The sequence below is a fragment of the Scardinius erythrophthalmus genome (assembly GCF_964197995.2).
Source record: "Scardinius erythrophthalmus genome assembly, chromosome: 16".
NCBI classification, from domain to species: domain Eukaryota; kingdom Metazoa; phylum Chordata; class Actinopteri; order Cypriniformes; family Leuciscidae; genus Scardinius; species Scardinius erythrophthalmus.
In genome coordinates, this window is record NC_138236.1 from 7434291 (window position 1) to 7458279 (window position 23989).

At 37.4% G+C, this 23989-nt stretch overlaps 1 protein-coding gene across 3 annotated transcripts in view; it reads left to right on the plus strand.

The window, feature by feature from the left end:
* Positions 1 to 4154: 4154 nt before the first annotated feature.
* The window catches only part of LOC308704542 (oxidation resistance protein 1-like), a 73788-nt gene continuing 53953 nt past the window's right edge, over positions 4155 to 23989 (plus strand). The window contains exons 1-2 of one of the 3 annotated variants that reach the window (XM_081388930.1): positions 4155 to 4521; positions 21057 to 21139. In XM_081388930.1, coding sequence (XP_081245056.1) covers positions 4383 to 4521; positions 21057 to 21139 — 222 coding nt within the window. In that variant the 5' untranslated portion in view covers positions 4155 to 4382. Of the gene's footprint in view, positions 4522 to 4824; positions 4844 to 21056; positions 21140 to 23989 lie in introns of those variants that run through there. The other 2 variants (XM_081388929.1, XM_081388931.1) reach the window with 2 other exon arrangements.

A 23989-nucleotide genomic window follows, 5' to 3' on the forward strand; every position in this document is an offset into this window, starting at 1 on the left:
AATATGTATGCATTTGTGGTTAAATAAACTGGGAGGTTTTTTTTATTTTCATCCTCTCAATCAAAGGAAACATTTTTCAGCCAAACGGATATTATTGAAAGTAAAATGCAATTCAATCTTGTTAAAAATAGTCAAGGCATGTTTTCCACACATTTTCTATAAAATTATATTTTTCTCATTTTCATTTACTGTATGTGCACCAATTATTTATTATTTTATTCTAGTGCTCTCATATTCCCCAAGGAGCTGCACTGGGATATGAGAAAGCAAATTACCATCCAAAAAATTCCCACACAAGGAAAATGGAAGGAAATGAGAAACGTTTCAGGCATTGAATGTCATACATCCATATGCTGTATTTCATCTCCACATTCACAATCTCTATACAATTCCTTCCTCTGCGCCACATTTTGTGTCATAAATAACATTTCACTTTATCTTTTATCACAAATACAGCTGTTGTACGGGAAACAGTCCGTCTGCCGTAATCTGATTGTATTTAGTGCTCATTCATTACAGCAGCAGAGCTTCACTGCCTTCTCTATTAACTGCATCTGCCCAGCCGGACTGAGTTTTTGCTCCATTTGTGTCTGTCTAATTGGGCCTGTAAACTGTGAGGCTAAGGGTAATGTGCAGATGTTCATCCTTGTGTTGATGTGCTGTGTGTGGTGTCTGGACACATTCAATGTAGAGATGGCAGTTCTGGTAGTGGTTTAGTAATGAGATCCATCTCGACTACATGCAAAAAAAAGATTTTCAGGTAATTTTCATCTATATCATCTCTTCCAACCTGATCTCACAGGAAATCTATGTTACGAGGTAGAAATTTGGCATGAACAACTTTACGTCTCGTGCTTCATATTTTTATTTTGATGGGTTTATGTGGAAAATATTCCACATATGTGGCAGCAAAAGCGGTTTCAATTCACAGGGCCCAGAACAAATTGTTGTTGGTGGGTTCCCATAGGCTTAAATGAGTAGGATGTACCATAGAGGACCATAGAAGGCTCCCTGACAAAAATACTGTTTGTATGTCTTTGCACGTCTCTTACATCAGTGAGGATCAGACTGTTCTTACAATTTAATTTAAGCCTTATGTTACAGTTCCTAATGAATTTACTGGCAGATTGGCAAGTATCTCCATTTAATTTACTCATCAAAGGCAATTTTTCTTGTATTTGGTGCTGGGTGAGTGTTAATTTTAGACCCTTGTTGACTGCATTCAATAATTAGGGACCTATAAAGTGTTATTGGTTACAGTGATACACACTCACCGGCCACTTTAAGTACACCTAGTACGACCCTCTTTTGCCTTCAGAACTGCCTTAATTCTTCGTGGCGTAAATTCAACGAGGTGCTGGAAACATTCCTCAGAGATTCTGGTCCATATTGACACGAGAGCATCACGCAGTTGCTGCAGATTTGTCGGCTGCTCAACCATGATGCGAATCACCTGTTCCACCCCATCCCAAAGCTGCTCTATTGGATTGAGATCTAGTGACTCTAGATGCCATTTGAGGATAATGAACTCATTGTCATGTTCAAGAAATTAGTTTGAGATTATTTAAGCATTTGTGACATGGTGCTTTATTCTGCTGGAAGTAGATCAGAAGCAATACTCAGGTAGGCTGTGGTGTTTACGCAATGCTCAATTGGTACTAAGGTGCCTAAAGTGTGCCAACAAAATATTTCCCACAACACCACCACCAGCAGCCTGAGCCTAACCATGGATCCATGCATAAGGAAAAATCCTGCCTTATTCCCATTTGGAACGTTTGATGAATCACTATAAATATCCAATGGAGAACAACTGAACTAATTCAGTGTGCTCCTTATTATTTCCCCAGACTCTCTTCAATTGAAATAGAAGAAGGCGTCCAATGAACACTGTGTACAATGAGAGTAGAGAGGAATATTGGATGGGAGGGAAGTCCTGCTTTAATCACCCTCAACTAATAGGGCTTATTTTATTTCTCGTCTGTGAAATGAGAATGATAGATCTTTCATAAGGCCGATCAAATTAAACTGTTCTTTAATTACAGCTGAGCTTGTGGAGAACATCGAATCAATAGGATGTTTCTGTATCTGTGTTGAGTCTAGCAGAACCTCTTATTATATAAGAAATAATTTAATGACATGCTGGTTTTTGAACTGCCATCCAATTACAGCATAACAAGGGCTCTTTTGTAGCTCCTGTGTGCCCTTAAAGGGATAGTTCACCAAAAAAATGAAACATCCTATTTTCAGTGAAATATAAATAGAATTTTTGGGGATTTTTTATTTCTCCTAAAAAAAATTGATCACTTTATTCCAAGTGTTCTGAAGCCAACAGCTTTGTGTGAGAAACAGAAAGAAATTTAGATTCTTACTCGTGGAATAATATTCTAAATTTCTCTTTTTGAGATCCACTGGAGAAAAAGTAACCACTTAGAATGACATGAAGCTGAGTAAATAGAGAATTTTCATTTCGGGCAGTGTTGTTAATGCTCACTAAAACTGCTAACAAACTGTTTTCAGTCATTGAAATAAAGCTGAAATAAATTATACATATTACATGAAAAAAAAAATGAAAATTAGAAATGTTGCTTTGGCAACTAACGAAGTTGAAGTAGGCTACTAAAATTACTAAAACTAAAATCGAAATAAAAATAAACAAAAATGACACAAGCACATTACTAAAAACTAAAATGAAAACTGCAAATATAAAAAATAAAAGCTAGTTCAAAATATTAATACATACTACTAAAATAACACTGATAGGGTTAATTACTCCACAGTTCCTGCACTGAACAGACCAATTAGAGGAATGATAAAATACCAGGTCAGGACAATGAGGAAGTTTCATCCGTCAGATGCACCTTTATTTTGCTGGTTTCCTCTAATCACAGTTGTTTTGGCTTGGTGTCAGAACTTTCTGGCTTCAGTGTTACTCAGATGATGACTTTTATCAGCAGTGTTTTTTATGCATGTCATCTTTGTTGCTAACCCGGCTGGGCTAAACGTGCCACAAATCTAGCAGGGTGCAAACATTATGGCTGACCAGCAGATGGAGTTTCACTCATGTCCTTTTTTGGGATTTTGGGATCTGTGTAAATTTGGCCTGAGAGGCACATTTCATTTGTCACCCTTTAGGATGTAATTAACTTGATGAATTAAAAAGACACTGAACAATCTTTGCAATTAGCAGTGGCTCTCATATCATCAGATGAGCTGTATAGATGTTGTTGGGGAGGTGGAGATACAAATCCGTTTCCCTGCAAGCTGTTTTCATCAAGTTAAAATATAATTGTGACTCTCTGCATAATTACAGCATGTTTGCCTAATTTACCCCCTCTGAATTCAAGGTTTACTGTTATTTTGGGATGCTGAGGTAGGCGATCATGTGACAGCAGTGTGTCATGCTATGTAACCACCTTCAAAAGTGTGCCTGAGGCATGGTAAAATCATACAGCATGCCATGATCATCTGGGACTGGGAAAAAAGTGTTTTATAGGGCTAAGGCACAACACTTTTCACAATTTACTGCTTCAAAACAGCATTTAAATTAATTTAAATAAATAAAAATTTAAAGCTCACAAAAATATATTAGTTTTGTAGTTTGATACTCATTTATTTCTATATTCAAATAAGATCTATTTTACAGTTTATTTTACATGGTACTCCAACAAGTAACTTCAAAGACAATATTAGTGTCCACTGTATTAAAATATTACCAGGTCAATCATGCACGATTGGGTAGGCTACTGTGTTTTTGTACCGTACAGGCTACTGTATGTTCTAGTAGTTTATTATGTTTGTTGTTTAGGACCAATTTACGAACACAAAAATCCTCGTAAAACTAGCCAATAAACAAAACACTCTAAAAAAAATGCTGTGTTATTTCATCACACGTTTGGGTAAAATATGGACAAACCCAGCCGTTGGGTTTAAAATTTAATTATTTTTTTTAGAGTGGGACATAAACTCAAAACACGAATTTGGTATTACCTTGCAACTGTGCGATATTTTTTCAAATAAATGTTTTGTTAATTTTTTCCCCTCATGTGTTTCACTGTCTACTGCTACCGACGCGACGCGTCTATCGCTCTTAAAACCCTGACGTCGCAGCCAGTCGACCAATCAAATTCTTTGTTTACGTCAGCATTCCATCACTCGCAGTGTAGAGGATGAGCGTTCTGGTAGCGTCGCGTCGCGTTGCTCGCGCTAGTAACGGCGAAAAGTTCAGCAGGCACAGGCAGTGGCTGTCAGTCAGTTTCAGTTCCTGATTCTGCTCTCGTGTTTCTGCTGTCAGCTCTGGGCAGATAGCTCGGCGTTATTGCGTTGTTTTTTTTTTTTTTTTATTACTTTTTAAATGTTTTAAATGCTTTGTGGAAGATCTGAATATGGATTATATTCAGTCGTTCAGAGACGCGATCGCTGGTAAAATCTGGCCTGTTACCGAAGCTCTGAGAGAAGTTCAGTTTAAAGACTATTCTGATGCCGAAACGCCAATGGAGAACGCGCCTGAAACACACACTGCAGGTATTAGTTTTGTGTTCTTCTCAAAAGTTTTACAAACTTTTTAAAACGCAGTTGGTGTGCGTCTGTGAACATTGACAGCGCAACATGGCTGCAGTACAGCGAGTTACATGTCAGCTGTCCTCCTCCTGTGTATTTTGCATTGGATTTGACTGTTGAACTTTTACGAGGAAGAGTTAAGAGTTTATGTCCCGACCTTGCAATACACGTAGATGCATTTACTATTGTAATTTAAAGTTTATTACTGCATTGTTGTTCATGTGTTTTTTGACTCTGACATATGCAGGGCTCCTGTGGTCATACAAATGTGGAGATACATACAAAAGTGATCTAATGAATATGTTTGTCTTAGTTAACATGAACTAACAATTAACAATGCATACAACATTTATTAATCTAAACATTTACTAATACATTTTTAACAGCAAAAGTTGTTAACATTAGTTAATGCACTGTGAACTTGCATGAACAAACATTTTTAAGTAGCATTAACAGGCATATTGCTCATGTTAGGTCAGGTTAGTTTATGCGTTAACTAATGTTCACAAATGAGACCTTATTGTAAAGTGTTGCCGTAATTAATTTTTAATGTTTCACGGATAAAAGAAAGTCATAGGTATTTGGAATAACATTAAGGTTGATTAATTTTCATTGATTTAAAAAAAAAATTGTAATCATGATGCAATTGGTGAATCAATGGAAATCCATTGGTCAAAAACTGTGGGAACTCCTCATATTGTATCAACACTGATAGGTTCAGACCTATTTTTTACAGTCTATGGTTCAGAGGCAGTGTTTCCCACAGAATTAGATTCTATTTGCGGTGGTGTGGTGTTTGGGGACCGGGGGGGGGGGGGGGTGATTAAGTAAAAAAAAAAAATATATATATATATATATTTTTTTTTTTTTAATTTTTTTTTTTTATTGACAAGTACACATTCCCATTGCCAACACTTAGTGTCAGATAACTTAAAGACTTTGCCATTGCTACATTTCTATGCTATGACTGCTCCACAGACTTTTTGTTGCAAATTTTGCTCACACACAAACCTGGAACTGGACACACACACTCACAAACTTACTGACACACTCAAACGCAGGCTCACACACACTCACACATTCAAAAAGACTCACACACACAGATTCAAACACAGACACACACTCAGACCCAAACACAGACTCAGACACACACAGGCTCACACACACACACACACACACACACACACACACACACCAAACTGGACCTGGAGGTGGACACACACAGACTCAGACACACGCACATCTGGAGATTGAGGTGGACAAAAACCAACACACATCAACCTGAACCTGGAGATAATAATAATATAATGTCTAGTCTGGTGGCTGTGATATGAACCTACCAACGTCCGTTGCAATGATTTTTGGAATGACTGATCGCGAGAGGAACAAATTACGTTTTAGTCGCATAACATCGGTTAATGGAAACGCCGTCATTTCGCAATAGTTGTAACGTTAATTGATATTTAGAAGAAAAAAAAAATCGCAAAAGTTTTGCGCGAATCTGTAATGAAACGCGACCGCGCTTAACATCTAGACAACTTCTCAGAGTTATGTTGAGCAACAGTGTTCATTATACTAACCATTCAACTCCGGATTGATTCTGGAATCTTCGCTGGGGGAATAAGCATTAAGCACCGGCAACAATCCGCCCTCTACATGCTCATGTTTTGATTCAGATCGTGCGGTAAGAGAAGAAGGGGCTAGTCGTGCCTCCATTGTCAGTTTGTGAGAGAGAGGGGGAGCAAGCAGCGCAAATAAAATACAATTTTACCCATATTAAATAGTTAAAAAATCTGAATCAATCCGTGGCGGTCAGCGTTGATATGTGGCGGGCCGCCACAAATTAATGAATGTATGGGAAACCCTGAGAGGTCTCCACCCTAAAAATAGTTTGTGATGGTGTTCTGCCAACCCTACATCAACAGCTCACTCAGTGTTCAGTATCCGTGTCACAGTGGGAGTTAGGTTAATTGCAGGGACTAATTAGGCCTGATGGCATGTGCTGTATGGCAGTACCATTTTTTTTTATTTTTTTTGTAAAAGAAGTCTCTTGTGCTCACCAATGCTGCATTTATTTGATAAGCATACAAAAATATTGTGAAATATTATTACAATTTAATTTTCTATTTTATTATATTTTGAAGTGTAATTTATTCCTGTGATGCAAAGCTGAATTTTAAGCAGTCATTCAGTGGCACATGATCCTTCTGAAATTCAAGAACATTACTTATGTTTATCATTGTTGTGCTGCGTAATATTTTTGTGGAAACCGTGATGCATCTTTTTCATTGTCAAACCTTTTGAGAATTTCATTGTCAAAAGGTTTTACGAACCCTGAAATTAATGCAAAAACATTCGACTATTTCTGCCACAATACCATGATTACAGTTAGTGTTCCTACATTAAATCCATGGTAAATGTTGGTGATTTGTGGACTGAAAAGCCTTCTATAATTTATCCATAAAAAAGCCTGCAATTAAAATGGCAGCTCTCATCAGTTGGGCAACATGGTGGGCGCACCAGTGTGACCTCTAACACAATTTTGTCACACCGGCAGGACAAAAAGGTCACTCATCTCTAGAACAAAGAAGAGTAAAATGCAAGGATTTGACTGCTGTGAAGTTGACAGAGTCCAGGAAACGGCATTGCGCCATCGTTGGCCTCAACTTTCAGTTGTTAGACATCTATATTGCTTCCTATTTGACTCTTATCAAAGCAGTGCAACACTAAGCCTATTTGGATAAATGGATTTAAAAAAAAAAAAGAGGCAAAAGTTTACCTTGTCCTTGTGTAAAGAGCATCATGATCTAACTGTAGGAAATCACATTTCTGGATTGCTTAACACTTAAAATGAAGCACTGCTCAAGGTACAATAGGGTTAAACAAATACTTCCATTTTGCATTTTATTTAATGCGTATATTTTCATTATTAATTTGATAGTATTTATCAACCCCATATGCTCAGTGTTGGAATTTCAGAAGTCAAATGATTTGTAAATCTGCATGCAGTTCCAAAACAATTAAATAATGGCACAGTTTTCTGATGCGCCTCTGGCCCCTCATTACGTGAGAGGAACCGGTCTAAAGGATGAGTGGGACGCACTGATGCCGTGCTGGAAGCACAGGGAGTCCATTAGCATACATCTGCACTGGCTTTAGAAGGACGTGGGAGGCACAAGACACGTCCTGCTTTTCTCTAGATCACCCCCAAAGATGAATGAGGTGTGTGGGTGTGTTTTCATTACATTAGAGTTAAGACTAATTCCTTGGTGCATTAGGCAGTAGCATATATGCTGTGCCAACCCAAGAGGTCATAATTGGATGCCAAGGCAGGTAGAACTGAAGCTAGCATGGCATGACTGCTCGTGTGCTGGCCAAGCGCTTTATCTGTAAAACTACCTTTCTAACTACCTGTGCTAGGGCTAGAGTAGTATTGTAAGCCCGTTTATCGGTCCAGTGGCGGTTTTCCAATAATACGGGTGAAGGTCTTTGCTCGTTACTGTCTTTCATTTTACGCAACACAACAAGATGAAATGAAATAGCCTTTTCTCATATATGTATTACCTCGTTATTTCATCTGACTCCATAAATGAAAAAGGTTTTAATGATATCTGAGCATCATTAAAAATGAGCGAATGTTTGATTTATTCTTTTTAACTCTTAGTATATTTTACCTGTTCCAGACTAGGAAACTATGTCGCTCTGAGGTCCTCACGTCTTCTGTTTAACGTGGCTCTCACGTTCACAAGCTCATCAGTTTTGGTCCCCAAACAGAGGTAATAGCTATATACCTGAGATCGGTCACATTCACGTTTACACAATCAAAGATACTTTGGTATAGCCCCCATGGAATTGCATACACTTGAATTTAACTTAACGTTTACTTCAGTAGAGGTATGGCCACTATTACAGATGTAAGCTGACCAAAATTACGTCTCTATAATAGCTTTGGATTGGCCATGCTGTGGTTTCCCACGTACACTTATCTATAGTAACATTCAATTAAAACAGAGGTAAGACACACCCAAATTTAGATTGGTCAAGCAGCATTTGCTGTTCTAAACGGAAATTCACTTCTTGTCTTTGCAAACCACACTTAAAAACCACACTTAAATTGATGCCAAATATTAGTTGTCACTAATCTGATGCAAAACTTGCGGTAATTAATCTGTTTAATCTACTTGGGAAAACAACTTCAGAGTCAATCGGAATAAAATCAAATGTAACTATTTATTATGGTATAATTTATCATGTATCATGCCAATTTCATAATCAGTTTAAAGATAATACAAAACATCAAATGCTCTGGAATAAAGAGAGAAGATGCAAACCTGACATTATTATAAAATACATGATGCGAAGTGTTTTGCATAAACTCAGCATCACGGGCTGATTTGAGTTACAAATCGCCCCGAGCCTTCTTCAGCATCTCCCTAAATACTCAGACCAAGGCAGAAGCCTCTTCCTAACAGTGGGAATTTGCATTCAGAGTTTACATCTTTTGGGAGCAGGATGTCATTTGCCTGGACGACGCACCCTCCTCTGTGTGCCAGTTATCTCTAAACTCTTAAATACCTTATTACCTTTTGGTTTGGGAATGAGACCTTTGTACCAGTCGCACTGAGACATTTCAAATGATACCAAACGTGTGTAATACAGTATGATAATTATTCACATTAGATTCTAGGGTGAATTTTGGTGATCTCAGCATGAGAGGGAAGGAATGGGGGATGAAGAGATGTAGATTAGGATGATTCTGAGGTGAGACTTGCGTCTCGAATGGTGCACAAGTGAGTTCAAATGTTAATTTTCTTTGTTCTCTCAGAGTTGCCCTCTCTTCCAGTTTTTCCAGTCTTACAGTATCAAAATCTTGTTTTATGGTATGATATGAGTATTTTATATTATGAAAATGCTATATATTTTTATTAGTAGTCATTAGGATGTATTTTAGCCTTTTTAATTATTTTTAATAATTACATAATATATGAAAGCAGTGCATTAATGAACAGACCATGGATTATTCAAACAGACCATATATATGTATAAGTAAATTAAAATATATTTAATAAATTGATATATATTGTACATGTATATAATACATTAATAAATATAAATCAACTATAAAATAGAAAAATATTGTTTGTTGTATTGTTAATAATCCAATGAATTAAATTCTTCAATGAATCAGTAACAAATAAAAGGTACATCATCTCATTTGATTATTTTTTTCTTTTGTTTGGATCTTGGATGCAAACCAAAAGGAAAATGAAACATTAGCATTGACTCCATGGACGTTACCTTTAAACTTCATTGATTGCTCGATTGAAGCGTTGTGGCCCCAGTGGTGTTTATTTTGCTCTCGTCTAGACTAAATGCTAAAGTAGCAGGGATGGTTGACGCTTAGCGTATCAAACTTTGCCCTCTATTCAATAACCTTTTAAATTCTGACTAAGCATCCAGGCCCAGTGTGTGTCAAGGCAGAGGGAGCTGTTTACCTGCAGCACAGCGGCTGATCTTTCAACTCCAGCCTGCCTCTGGGTCTCTTTTTTTCCCTTGACCTGCATTATTTGTCCTGCTTTCCTGATGGTGGATATGGATTTAGCACTAAGACTGCCACATGCAGTAAGATGAAGAATAGTTAAAGATCTCTGCTGAAGGGAAGTGTTGAGCTAGACTTCACATCTCATCCCAATGTGCTCTTTAGTCATGCCGATAAATTTGAGACTCTAGACCCATTCTTTATTTGTGCCTCGTGTGTCATATAGGTCATGTCTTAGAAATCATGCATCATACCTCCCACAAGAAAATCTGGAACACAATGGGTATGTTTCAAATAATGTACTATCATACTTTTATACCATTTTATAGTGTGCTGAAGAATATATATATATATATATATATACAGAGCTATACAGTGCAACATATATGTGCTATGAATGAGACCGAGCTGCTTGTTTGTGTGAAGTGAGCATTTGTTGTATGCTTGTTTGCGTGTGAGGTTAATAGGGCTGCACGATTAACCAAAATGAAACCAAAATCGTGATCAAAATTGGCTTAGTGACTCAAATAGCGTTAAAAAGCTTTTTTTCTTTTAGGCTAGACCAGCCAATTCTATGGGAACGGAAGCTTTCAATGGCAACTGCATTGGCTCTTTTATTTAAACCGCCATATTGCGCGTTTCTGTTTCTCTCATTCATTAGTAATAGAAGCGTGCCGTCTTTGTATATATCTGTAGTCTTTGATGCCTTTGTCCAGGGATTTCCTGGAACGTCATAAGTTTTATGACTTCTATGAGTCTTGTGGACTTTCAGTGCGAGGGTGCCCTCTTGCTACAAGTATGAACGAAACAGACATTACATTACATGTGTGTACTCAGTAATGCTGACATAAATAGGAAAAATAATACTTCTCTCTAAAGAAATTTGAATCCATACGTTTTTCTCCAGTGTAGAGAAGTGTACAGGAGGTTTTTTTTTTTCACACAGTGGATGAATAAGACTTCCTGAAATAAGTTAAAGGAGAACTCCATGTTATCCTCTTTTTAAAATTTGCACGCTGTTGACTTAAATGGGGCCTGTATTTACTTCCTGTTTTCGGTCAAAGTCCACAGTAGTCGATTGTCGAGTTCAAATTGACAGCTGACAGTCTGAGATCACGCGCGTGAACTCGACAATCGACTACTGTGGACTTCGACCGAAAACAGGAAGTAAATACAGGTATGTGCGCTGGCTGAAATAACATCATTTTTATTCATATCTTTCACATCTACTGCAGTCAGATTCACCGAGTTCACTCTGAAGGAATCACTCACATTAGCTGTGCACTTGTAATGACACATTAAGGATGTTAAAGGGGTCATATAATGCCATTTTTGTACAAGCTAATATGATTCTTTAGGGTCTAAATTAAAAGTTTGTAATATACTTTAATTAAAAATTCTCATTAGTATTGTAAGAAAACACTAATTTTACCTGGTCAAAAACAGCTCTGTTTTCAGCACGCCGTTTCAGTGCATGTGTCTTTAAATGATAATGAGCTTTGCTCACCCCGCCCCTCTGTTCTGTGCGTACAACGTTTCTAACACAATAATCACGCGTTGTTCATTATAAACGTGGGATTATGAATTATATTGAGAAGGTCGTACATAGAAAACATGCCGTAATGTACCCTGAGTGTAAACCTTAGATGCATTCATTGTGAAGCCTGCAGCAAGGTTTGCAAATTTCGCATAGATTATTATAAATACTAATATAAAGGTTAATAAAACATTACACTCACATTTTCTGGAGGTTCAGCAGGAACACGTTGGTACCGATCCGTTTTTTTCTCGTTTGTAAAGCTGTCTGGTGTGAAATGATTCGCGCAAACATGAAAGCATGGACGATCGTGGGGAATCCCCGTGAGGGAATCCCCGCGTCAATCCTTTGGGCATATCGCTTCAAAAACAAAACTCTTCAACGGCTCGGATTTAGGAACATCCAAATTACTGCTGTGTTCCTTATTTCATCTAAGAACAGAACACCACAATCGCTTAGACGCCATTCTGCTCCAGCATATCCACAATGGCGGACTACTATGACGGCTGTCACAGCTCACTCAGGGCGGGTCTTGTGTTGCAACACAGCTGTCAATCACAATAGCGGGAGGGGCGTACGATCTTATGACGTCACAATATCGAACGGCTTGATTTCAGAGAGGGTCAAACATATAAGGAGATTGAAACAAAACCACTGGATGGATTTTTATCATGATAGGATGGTTGTGTACAGGCACTGCCAACAGACATTTCAGTGCAATCAACTTGTAAAAGTGCATGTACCATTATATGACCCCTTTAAGAGGCTAAAAGCAGGTTTAGTACTTGCCCCATTTAAGTCAACTGGGTGCAAATTTTAAAAAGAGGATAACACGGTGTAGGCAACACCGATTTTTGTCGTTGTTCTCTGTACTGACAGCACTCCAAATTTACAAAAAAAAATGAGCTCAATGTTAAAATAGACCGGAGTTCTCCTTTAAGAAATTAGTCACACATTTAATGTTACACAAGAGTTGTTACATTCCTGTGGTCTGCCATTTTTGGCAAATAAAAACAATGTTTGTGTGAAATCATTTCCTATGAAGGATAGGTTATAGGTAAGGTTATAAGGTTTTTCTGCAGAGGGATTGATGGTGACATTTGCCTTTTGCCTCAGGTACATTTACATTCATTTAAATGTTGATTAATGTGCATTGTCCCTCTTTAAATAAATAAATAAATAAATAAGAAATCAATTTACAAATATTATTTAAAAAGCACATGAAAGATGACATGCATGGGGACAAAAAAAAAAATCCCTGAATTTCTTTTTTTTAAATGAACCATCCAATTCATGTTACACAAACTTATCATTAAAAACAAGATAACTTGATGCCATTAGCTAAACTGAAGCTGAGCAATGAAGAACATCATTGTATGCTGTTTTATGTTATGCAGCAGATACTGTATTATACAGTACTCAAGTGCTTCAAACAAAGCCATTGCCTGTTTCCTGAAGTTTTAGTATTATCTTCCTTGACAGAATACTTTACATATGAATTATTCTTTCAACAAATCTCGCTGTTCAATTCATTATTCAGCCTACCAAACCGGGGTATCTTCAGCATTTCTCAGGCGCTCATATTAAGAGCAGAGTTGAACTTGCAACAACAGAACAGAGGCAGACTTTAGCCACTGCTTTATTTGATTTGCAAACTAAATAGTGCTCACTAAAGCAATAACCGAGTGGATGGAAGGATCTTGCTGCGATTAGTCACCCTGGAGTGAGTGCTAATGAGAGGCTCTGGTGCGGGTGACTCACACAGAGCCACTGACAGGATCGGGGTTTGATTAATTGACCTGGAGTGGGTGTTAATGAGGGAAAGGAACAGGCCGTGTGGAGTTCAGCATCTCCCCTGACACAGCATTCAAACTGCAGATCTAGCAAACACACACACACACACACCAGCTACTGTGACAGTCTGGGCCGTGACTGCCGGGGTGTTCGAGTTGTTCGGTTCAGTGAGCAACTTCGCCATGTTTTTCCCATGGCTGTTATTTCTCCCTGTGCTAAAGGGGTTATATGATGAAACAGGAGTTTTATTGTACTTTTGAACTAAAACAGTCTGATGTACCGTACAGACATAGACTAGCATTAAAACTAAGCTGCAAAAACAGCTGATTCAGGAATCATCACAACTAACAGTAGCCAAACACATGACCGGCTCCGTTTAGTCATTACACCCATATTCTGTACTTTTTGCTGTAGGTAAAAAGACATTAAAAAAGAGGGAACTTTTTTTTATATAGTATTTTATTTTTATATTTTAATTAGACAGTGTTTTTTTAACATGTAAGAGGAGGTTCCAATAAAGTATAAATATGTACATATAAAGTGTGGGTGTATGTATATATATATATATATATATATATATATATATATATATATATATACAGTACCAGTCAAAAGTTTGGAAACATTACTATTTAATGTTTTTTAAAAAGAAGTCTCTTATGCTCATCAAGCCTGCAGTAAAAAAAAAAACAAAAAAAACAGTAATATTATGAAATATTGTTACAATTTAAAATAATGGTTCTCTTTTTTAATATACTTTAAAATGTAATTTATTTTTGTGATGCAAAGCTGAATTTTCATCAGCAAGTCCTCCAGTCTTTGGTGTCTTATGATCCTTCAGAAATCATTCTAATATGATGATTTATGATCAGTGTTGGAAACAGTTGTGCTGCTTAATATTTTTTCAGGATTATTTGATGAATAAAAAGTTAAAAAGAACTGTATTTATTTAGAATAGAAATCTTTTGTAACAATAAACACTACCGTTCAAAAGTTTGGGAACAATAACTATTTTTTTTTAAAGAAATTAGTAATTCAACAAGGATGCGTTAAATTGATAAAAGGTGATGGTAACGATTTATATTGTTAGAAATGTTTTTATTTTGAATAAATGCTGTTAACGTTTTACTCATCAATGAATCCTGAAAAAAGTATTCCAAAAAAATATATTAAACAGCACAACTGTTTCCATCATTGATAATAACTGAGTATCAAATCATCATATTAGAGTGATTTCTGAAGGATCATAAGACACCAAAGACTGGAGGACTTGCTGATGAAAATTCAGCTTTGCATCACAAAAATAAATTACATTTTAAAATATATTAAAAAGAGAACCATTATTTTAAATTGTAATAATATTTCATAATATTACTGTTTTTTTGTTTTGTTTGTTTTTTTAATAACTGCAGGCTTGATGAGCATAAGATATATAAACATAATTAAATAATTACATTTATGTATGTACCTTTATACAGGTATCAACTGGTATATGTATCAACTTTTCAATTTTATATAAATTTGTTTTTAAGATTAATTCCAAATGAATAGGGCTTACAAATAATGCACTCACAGTCTGAATGTTAACAGTAATGGTGGTTATATATATACTGTAGAAGTCTTAAAATAAATAAAAAATGGTCATTCAAAATTATATTATTACTTTTTCTTGCAGAAAAACTCTGAAAGTCCCGAATAAATCCTCTAAAGGAAAGAAAATAATAATCAATTTGTTGAATGAAGACAGTGATGAAATGAAAAGCATGTGTCAACTTTTCCTCACAGTCACGTGAAAGTGTCGTCCCTGTACATAGTGATTGCACAAAAGTTTAGTTTTGCTTAACGCTGGGCAGATGTTTTCATTAGCATTAGTCAGAAATCAGATTAGACTAATCCTGTGATTATATTACATAGTGTGTTTAGATGTAAATACACGACACGGACACTGTTATGGACACTTATATTAATAAGATACATGAGCTTCGTGGGGCGTCTTAGCATTACTGTGTGGAGAAAGAATGTGAGCTGGAGATTGACAGTTACATACAGTCATATGAGCAAAAGCATTAAATATCATGCTAATTTATTACATTCATGTATACTTTACAGTCAGAAAAGCATGTCATATAGCTTATAATAGGCTGGACAGTGTGACGGTTGCCGGCAGCTATTCACAAAAGAGCTCTTTCATGCCTGGAGTCGACAGTTTCTAGAATCTGTGTTCGTTCTGTATCTGGATGTCAAACACAGCTTTACTTCAAGAGTCTGTCAAGTTATATAAGTCGAATCATCCTCTGCAGTGAACGCTGTCACACCATTGTATTTATTTAAATGTTTGTTTGTCTCTTTATCGGTGAGGATGCTTTGTTTGGTACAGGTCTCTGTTGACGCATAAAGAATATCACTCAAAAATAAAAATACTGCCATTATTTACTCACCCTCATGTCCTTCCAAAGTGCTGTTTTATTTTCTCTTTTTGTGTTTGGAAAAAGTAACTGCATAGATTTGGAGTGACATGACAGTGAGTAAATAATAAAAGGCAGAATGCTCATTTTTGGGTGAACTATTCTTTTTAGACTGATGTTGGAATAGTGAATCAGATTGTTTGTTCCTTGTCTCCCCAGCCATAGTCATCTCATTCCAGCACATTTGGCTGTGTGTGTGTGTGTGTGTGTGTGTGTGTGTGTGTGTGCGCGCGTGCCACCTGCTTATTATGATGGGGCACTTGTTTCCAGCACCATTCTGAGCAGTAAATGAGAGCGGTCTAAGAATAACATCCGCCGGGCTGTTGCAGCTGCCGCTAACACAAGCCTGGTTGTTTTCTGTCACGCTGAAGTTGGTCGCATGCGTTCTGCGTCCTTGTGTGACAACAACACTCAAATAAAAAACTCACAACAAATACATAAAAAGGACATTTTATTTTACTGTGATTGCAGTGTCAGTTTTATAGCCGCTTTATTCGTTTTTAGCGCTGTTTGCTAGCCATTATTATTTTTGCTCATATGTAGGGTTACTATCTCTAACTCTATGGACCCTATCTTAGACGCGGCACAATGCAGCGCCAAACGCGACGCAAGTGTTTTTTGCTAGTTTCAGCCTGACACAGTTAACATTTTCACGTCCTGTGCCAAGTTGTTTAAATAGCAAATGCATTTGCACCCATTTGTGTGCCCATGGGCGTGCTGGTCTGAAAACGAGGTGTGTTCTGGCGCATTGTTGGCAACTGAAACCTGGTCTAAAGTCAATGGCGCAATATTTTTTTTGTTATTTAAAGAGCGCGTTAGTAATGTGCGCCTTTAGGCGGGTCCACAACGCGCGTACACTCTGCTTATTAAACACACAGGGACGCACAGCAGCACACAAACATGCCAAAAAAATTAAATAAAAGGATTACAATGTAAAAGATTATTATTGTGTACATAAAGATATGGTGGAATCTGGCTTGTTACCTCATGCACGAGCAGATCTGTTTGCGCTCTGGAGACGCTTCGGTCTTTCCACTATCAAATTCTGTCATGTAAATGAAGAATCTGCCATGGCGCGAGCTCAACTGGCATTTAAAGGGAATGGGAGATGAGACTCTGATTGGTTTAACGCACGTAAATCCCAAAACACACCCATTACTCATTAAGAGAATAGGGACAACCCTTTTAGACCATACGCCTGGCGCGCTGACCATTTCTCCCGTCGTTAAACTAGCAAAAGTGGACTCGCTCTAAGTGAACTTGTGCCGTGCGCTTTAGACCATGCGCTTAGATCGTTAAAATAGGGTCCTAAATGTTAAATGTTGGTATGTAACTCAGCATGCACCGTTTGATACCTCACAGACATGAATTCATATTTTCATGTAAACCGTAATACATTTTTTTCAGGATTCTTTGTTTAATAGAAAGTTCAAAAGAACAGTAATTATTTGAAATAGAATTGTTTTGTAACACTGTAAATCTTTATTGTCACTTTTTAGATAATTTTTAGATAAGTCTTTATTGTCACAAATTTAAATAATATATTAATGTGCATTATGTTGTGTTAAACATTATGGTAAATAAATTTAAAAAGTAAATCAATTAATGTAAAGGTAAGGATACAATTCTCACTATTAACTAGTTGCTTATTAGCATGCATAATACTAGGATATTGGCTGTTTATTAGTACTTATAAAGAACATATTAATGCCTTATTCTGCATGACCATATTCCACATCCCTAAATCCTACCCAATGCCTACTCAATACCTAAACTTAACAACTACCTTACCAACTATTAATAAGTGGTGAAGCAAAAGTTATAGTTAATAGTTAATAGTGAGAATTGGACCCTAATCTAAAGTGTGACCAAAATAAAATAAAAAATAATTTAATTTACAATTATAATTAGATTATTATAAGCCATATTGTGATTCTATGTTAAGGCCTTCTGTACATGTACAAACATCAGTCCTAGGTATAAGCCATTGTGTTTTATCACGTCCATGGTTAAAATCCACAAATTTACATGCGTCAATAACTGATCATCAACATTGGGTTAATGCTGATTGTATAACAGCTGCAGACCATTAGAGCGGCTTTGTTTGAGAGCTTTTACTGCTTAAAATCACAAGACTGATTTACGCGTGTGTGTTTTGTGCACGTACATTTAGTATTACATTTAGAGACAAAATAAGGAAAATGTTACAAATGCATCTGATGAATAATATTATTTTCTTTTTCCACTGAAAGGAAAAAAGCAAACAGCATGTGGCCTTGTCCCATATTCCCCACCTTTGTTATGTGACCACCATTGAACACTAGTTCTTTTTAGCAGTGGCCTTTATATAATTTAGAGCACAAAATGCTAGATAATCAGCGAGCCACTGTACAATGGCTGTGTTCCAAAATATAGTGAGCTGCCTACATATGCAACATAAGACAACATAGATGCAAAGGCTGTTCCAAAAGTGCTATTTAATTCCAAATCAGTGACTTCTAAGGTTTCATTTGAGCTAGGATGCTGCAGCAATGCAGCTTAGGTTTTAGAACAGACCCAATGTGTCATAACCACTGAGAACAAATGAATTTTATTCAAGAGATTCGTCATATTTTGTTGATGGAGAGCGGTGGATGGACACTGGCTGCACACAGAATGTTCCAGAACCACAGAGACGATGGATTTGGTGTCTTTCAGACACACATTGGCCTCTTTGTTTTGTTTCGATGTGGCAGCTCTTATCTCAGCGTGTGAAAAGCCTGTTTCAGGCGATACATACACGTGAGGGTTCAATTCCATACAATCTTGCCGCTTTTCATGGAACTTATCTCTGCTGTGTGTTTGCTCACTGAGTCTCTGACTCATGCCTTAGTCAATGCTGTCGTACTGGAATACATAGACATTAGCATCTTTTTGCTATTTATTATGGTGTAGTAAATATTCTAATATTAATTAAACCCCAAATCCTCCATTTGATAAAGGTCCTCAAATTTTTTAGATTTTAGATTTAAATTAACACAGAGTTTGTTTTGTTTTTATACATGGGAATCAGAGCATTATCCTTTGAAACGGCTTCGATATTTCTGTCAAATATATCTATTCTTTTCTTTCCCATGCGAAGCTCGTCACCATGATTTAGAGTTTTGTGGGTGGTTGCCAGGGCGTTGCTAAATGGTTGCTATTATATATCAATTTTATTTTATTAAAAGGAAGAACCCTTCAGTTATGCTCTGCCCAGACTTCCTGATTCATTTAAAATATGTCAACACAGGAAAGAAAATAGCAAAATTCCTTTCGGTTCCTTATCATCCCAAATTCCTAAGCCTATTAAAGGGCAATAATAATAGTACTGTTCGCTATATAGTAGTTTGTCTTTGCATGTGGAAATCTCAAAATATTCATTTGAATCAGTTTAGAGCAGCTTTATAAATATCATGATAATGTGTTTCTTAGTAATAAAACTCTGTCTATGAAGCGACATACTGTAAATAAAGAGAGATCAGCCACTGTCGCTGTTTGCAAGGTTATAGTCTCAAACAGAGGCGTGAAAGCGCTGGATAAAAGATCAGCGTTCGTGTCGGGTCTTGCGCTGGCCTGGTTTCTTTCGCTGCCGTCTCTTTGGTGTGAGCACAGAAATAGCAGGACGACTATGATTCATGGCTGCACAGCCGAGAGTCTCTCTGTCACACTGTCACAAGTGCAGAACCTGTTAGTCGACTGATTCTGGAGACGACCGACCGCCTGAAGCAGAGTGAACATGTGGGGGACTTGCTAACATTGCTGTGATAACTTTGAACACTACACATACACACAGAGACACACACACCCCCATGAGACTGCATACTAACACGTTAGCTTTTACTATTGGATATAAATTTTGGTTTACAGATTAAATGCAATCTTAATTTGAATGATTCTTTATCAATCCTTTTGAGGAATGCTACGTGTTTTACTATGAGGGAAAATCATACTGTAACATTGCCGCAGACAAAATGTGGAATACAACTATGTATATGTTTTGGTAAATACAATTATTTACTAATAAATAATAGATATTTTTTATTACAGAAATGTTGTATGATTTTAATTGTTGCTTTAGATCTAGGAGGTCAAGACCTCTGAATCCTCATTTTAAGGAAGGAAGAGTATGTTAATCTATGCTAGCGTGATCTTAGGTTTGGGGTCAGTAAGATTTGTTTTAAAGAAATGTGTTATTTTATTTAGTAAGGCTGCAATAAATTGATCACCAGAAAATTATGCAAAAAATCTATTTCAAATAAATCCTGTTCTTTCTATTGATCAAAGAATCCTGAAAAAAGTATCAGTTTCCAAAAATCAACATTGGTAATAATAATAAATGTTACTTGAGCAGCAAATTAGAATGATTTCTGAAGGATCATGTGACACTGAAGACTGGAGTAATGATTGCCATCATGGCAATAAATTACATTTTAGAAAACAGTTATTTTAAATTGTAATAACATTTCAGAATATTACTGTTTTATTATTTTTTTACTGTATTTGTGATCAATTAAATGCAGCCTTAGTGAGCAGAAGAGACTTTGAGAAACATTAAAAAATCTTAATAGTAGCGTAGGTTAACGCATGTTAGGTAGTTTTCCCAACATAACTAATAGTTCTCACAACTATTCCTCTAAAAGTTTCACCATATTTGTAGAGTGTGCCATTTGAAATCCCAGCTTAACTAATGTCAGGATTGAATTAAATTCAATCAGTGCGATACGTAACATATCTCTATTAGCTTTACGTAAGATTTCAAATTCGCTTCAAAGACACACAGAATCACAGCACAACACAAATGTGTCAGGAGACATCTCTGTCTCTTTCTCTCTCTCATAGAGGTCAGGGTGGTCTCTGTCTGTTACGGTGTTTGCAGCAGCAGGAGGCATTGCAAGGTGAAGACACATCGGCTGTCATTGTGCTGAGCGAGAAATAAGAGAGAAAGAGACAGCGGGGAAAGGAGGGGTAGACAGAGAGAGAGAGAGAGAGAAACGCTGCGTTCTCTGGCTCACCAGAATCGCTCGATCACACTTGCTGTTGACGGATGAGCCGTCGGTCGAGGCTGAGAGCTCGGCAGCTTGTGTCAAGCTGAGGGGAGAGCGGAACATGAACATAATGAGAACCTTCCCTCGCTTGCTTTCAGATACCGGGCAGAAGAAGACGCCGGAGAAGAAGGATGGAAGGCGGATGTCGTTCCAGAGACCGAAGGGCACCATGGAGTATTCCGTAAGTGAGAGCATCAACCCCTTTCCTCGTTATTTCTGTGCATGTGCTTTGTGTTTTGTAGGGTCGTATCTCGCTGAGCTCGTCCCAGCTCTGTTTACTCTGAGGATTTTTCCCACATGTACCTGTGAGATTTCTGTGAGAGTTTGCTCGAGGACTGTGTGCGTGTCCACAGGGATGATTTGAGACCGAGCGCGTTTTCATCAGTGTTTAGTATGGAGAGGCTGTGTGAAGCCGTGCGAATGTTTACATCAGCCTGTTTATTTTCACCGGTCTGCATGTGAATGTCCTCAACATGCATTCCAGCAGTGTATTGGTGAATGACCTTCCTTTCTGCGTTTGCATTTCTATTGATTTGGCGCGTGCGTGTGTGTGTGTGTGTGTGTGCTGTGTGAGAGAGATTGTGTGAGCTTCGATTGTCTATCTTAACAGCTTGTTGTGTTCTTGAAATGACCCTCAAATTCCAGCTGCGGGCAGAGCGCTTCTCGTCTCTCTCCCTAGTAACAGAGGAGCGTGTGGGTTGAGCCGAGCTCTGGAGTTCTGCCTGGAAGTGGAGAGACCGAGGAGAAGAAACTGCTGGCAGCTACAGCTGTCATTTAGCCAGAAGATCGGAATCATACCCCTTTTCCACCAAAAATGGTGCTCGGCCGGGGAATCTGATAACGTCTATCAGTAACAGCCCACGTTTCCACTGATTTGGATGGACTGACTAGATTACTGTCTTTGTTTACAAGTTTTGAAAACACATTTTAACATCCAAAGGAAGGACGTGTATAGTCAACTAGTCAGGGTTACCTGAATAAAGCGCAGCACATTGTCAGCATGCTATTGAAAACTAAATATATGAGAAAAAGTCAAGTTAATTTAAGTCAATTAACCTTGATATTCGATTTAGTTAGTGGTAGTTGGATGACGAGTAGAATAGTGAAGCTATCCCTAATCCAAAATCATTTAATTAAGTGTATTTTTAATATATTTTATCTAATATATTTAAATATATAATTATAATGTGAAATATTACATTTTATTTGATATCATTTAAATATACACTACCATTCAAAAAGGGTCAGTAAGTGTGTTTGGTTTATTTATTTTATTCCTATGTTGGCAAAGCTGAATTTTCAGCATCATTACTCCAGTCTTCAGTGTCACATGATCCTTCAGAAATCATTCTAAAATGCTGATTTGCTGCTTAAGAAACATTTATTATTATTATAAATGATAAAAACGTTGTCTAATATTTTATTTTAGACTAGTCAACCATTGTGACCCATCTTTTTCATTTGGTGAGTTGCTTTTGATGCAGCAAGCATTGTTTAAACAAATTACAATAATAATAATTCTGAGCAATTCATTCACATATGTGAAATTGAAATATTATAAGTTAGTTTTAGACTGACTGGTTAGGCATGGCACCCTACGAGTGGGAAATGGGCATCAGATTTAGTTGGGCATCAACTGGCATCAGGCAGCCGTGGAATCAGATGCTGGTGTAGTTGATGTGCTCTGCTCATCAGTGCCAGCGTTGCTGCTGCTGTCACAGTTCTGTTTCCAGACGGTTCTTTTCTCCCCTCGGATCTGAGCAGGTGTCTGACACCAGTCTCCCCACACACACACTGAAGATCTGTCTCTGTCGGCCGAAAAGTGATTGACAGGGCCTTTGTTTTCCTCCGCAGAGCATGAAAAGTGTGCAAGACAACTGCGGGGAATTTGTCACCGTTCATAAACAGCGTGTCATGTGGTTGTTGGTGGGGGTTAACATGCCCATACTATAAAATTCATTGTGGTCTAGTGGTGTTTTGGACCCGCTTGACTTTCATTGTATGGGAAAAAAACTGTAAAAAAAAAAAAAAAAACATATTTTGAAATGATGACATTTACAACTTCTGCAAGATCTTCAGTGAAACTGTTTTCATAATTGTGAAAGTCTTGCCTCCTGTTACAGGTGAATGTCTGCATTGCTGTTTTCTCAAGAAGCAGTTTTGACCTCAAGAGGGTTTGAAGGAGAGCTAAACTATTGTAGCCCATCTGCTCAGTCACTAATAACACACCGCAGGTCAGTGAGCCCTGACTATTGGCTGGTCTGTGGCCAATTAAATCAGTTGGACTGGAAAGGGCGAGAGACACTGAGATCTCATCGGAGAGAAACACTGTGGATTCAGCATCTGCTTTGATGCTCCTGAGTCTGTTGATTCCTACAATAGTCTGAGTCGGCTGGAGTAGTTGTAAGTGCACTGACGTCTTGTAGCTAGTGATTAAAGCTTATAGTCTCATTATGCATGATGCATACTGTGCACAAAATCAATAGACATTCTGTGCATATTTATAATTGCATTGATTTGCATTTAACATCAGCCAATCACAACAATCACTCTTAAAAATACAATTCCGACTAAACATGAAGCTCCTTTGGAATTTTATCACAGGCCTGAACTGTTTTAAATAGTTTTAGGGTGAATGTGAAGAGCTTCATGCAGTGAGTGTGTGTTGCCAGGCTCACCAGTTGCCCCTTGACCTCCTGCTGACCTTTTCCAGAACAGACATGTTGGAATATTAAATACAGCTCGAGCTGGTACAAAAGTACTGTGGAGGTACAATGGTTTCAGATGGTTCATTGATATTTACTGTAGTACTGAATGATTATCATATCATGTACCATGGTTTTTTACAAAGTACTCCCAGGTTTTTCAAGGAATACCATGGGTTTACCGTGCCCAACAACGCATGGGTGATATTTCTGTGGTGTTTTTGTAAGCGCTGTCTCTTGTACGTCCTGTAAAATGGAGAACGTCAACGTCTTGCCAAGACTGCTGAGATAAAATGAGTTCTTTAAGTGATCATCGACGCAGTTAG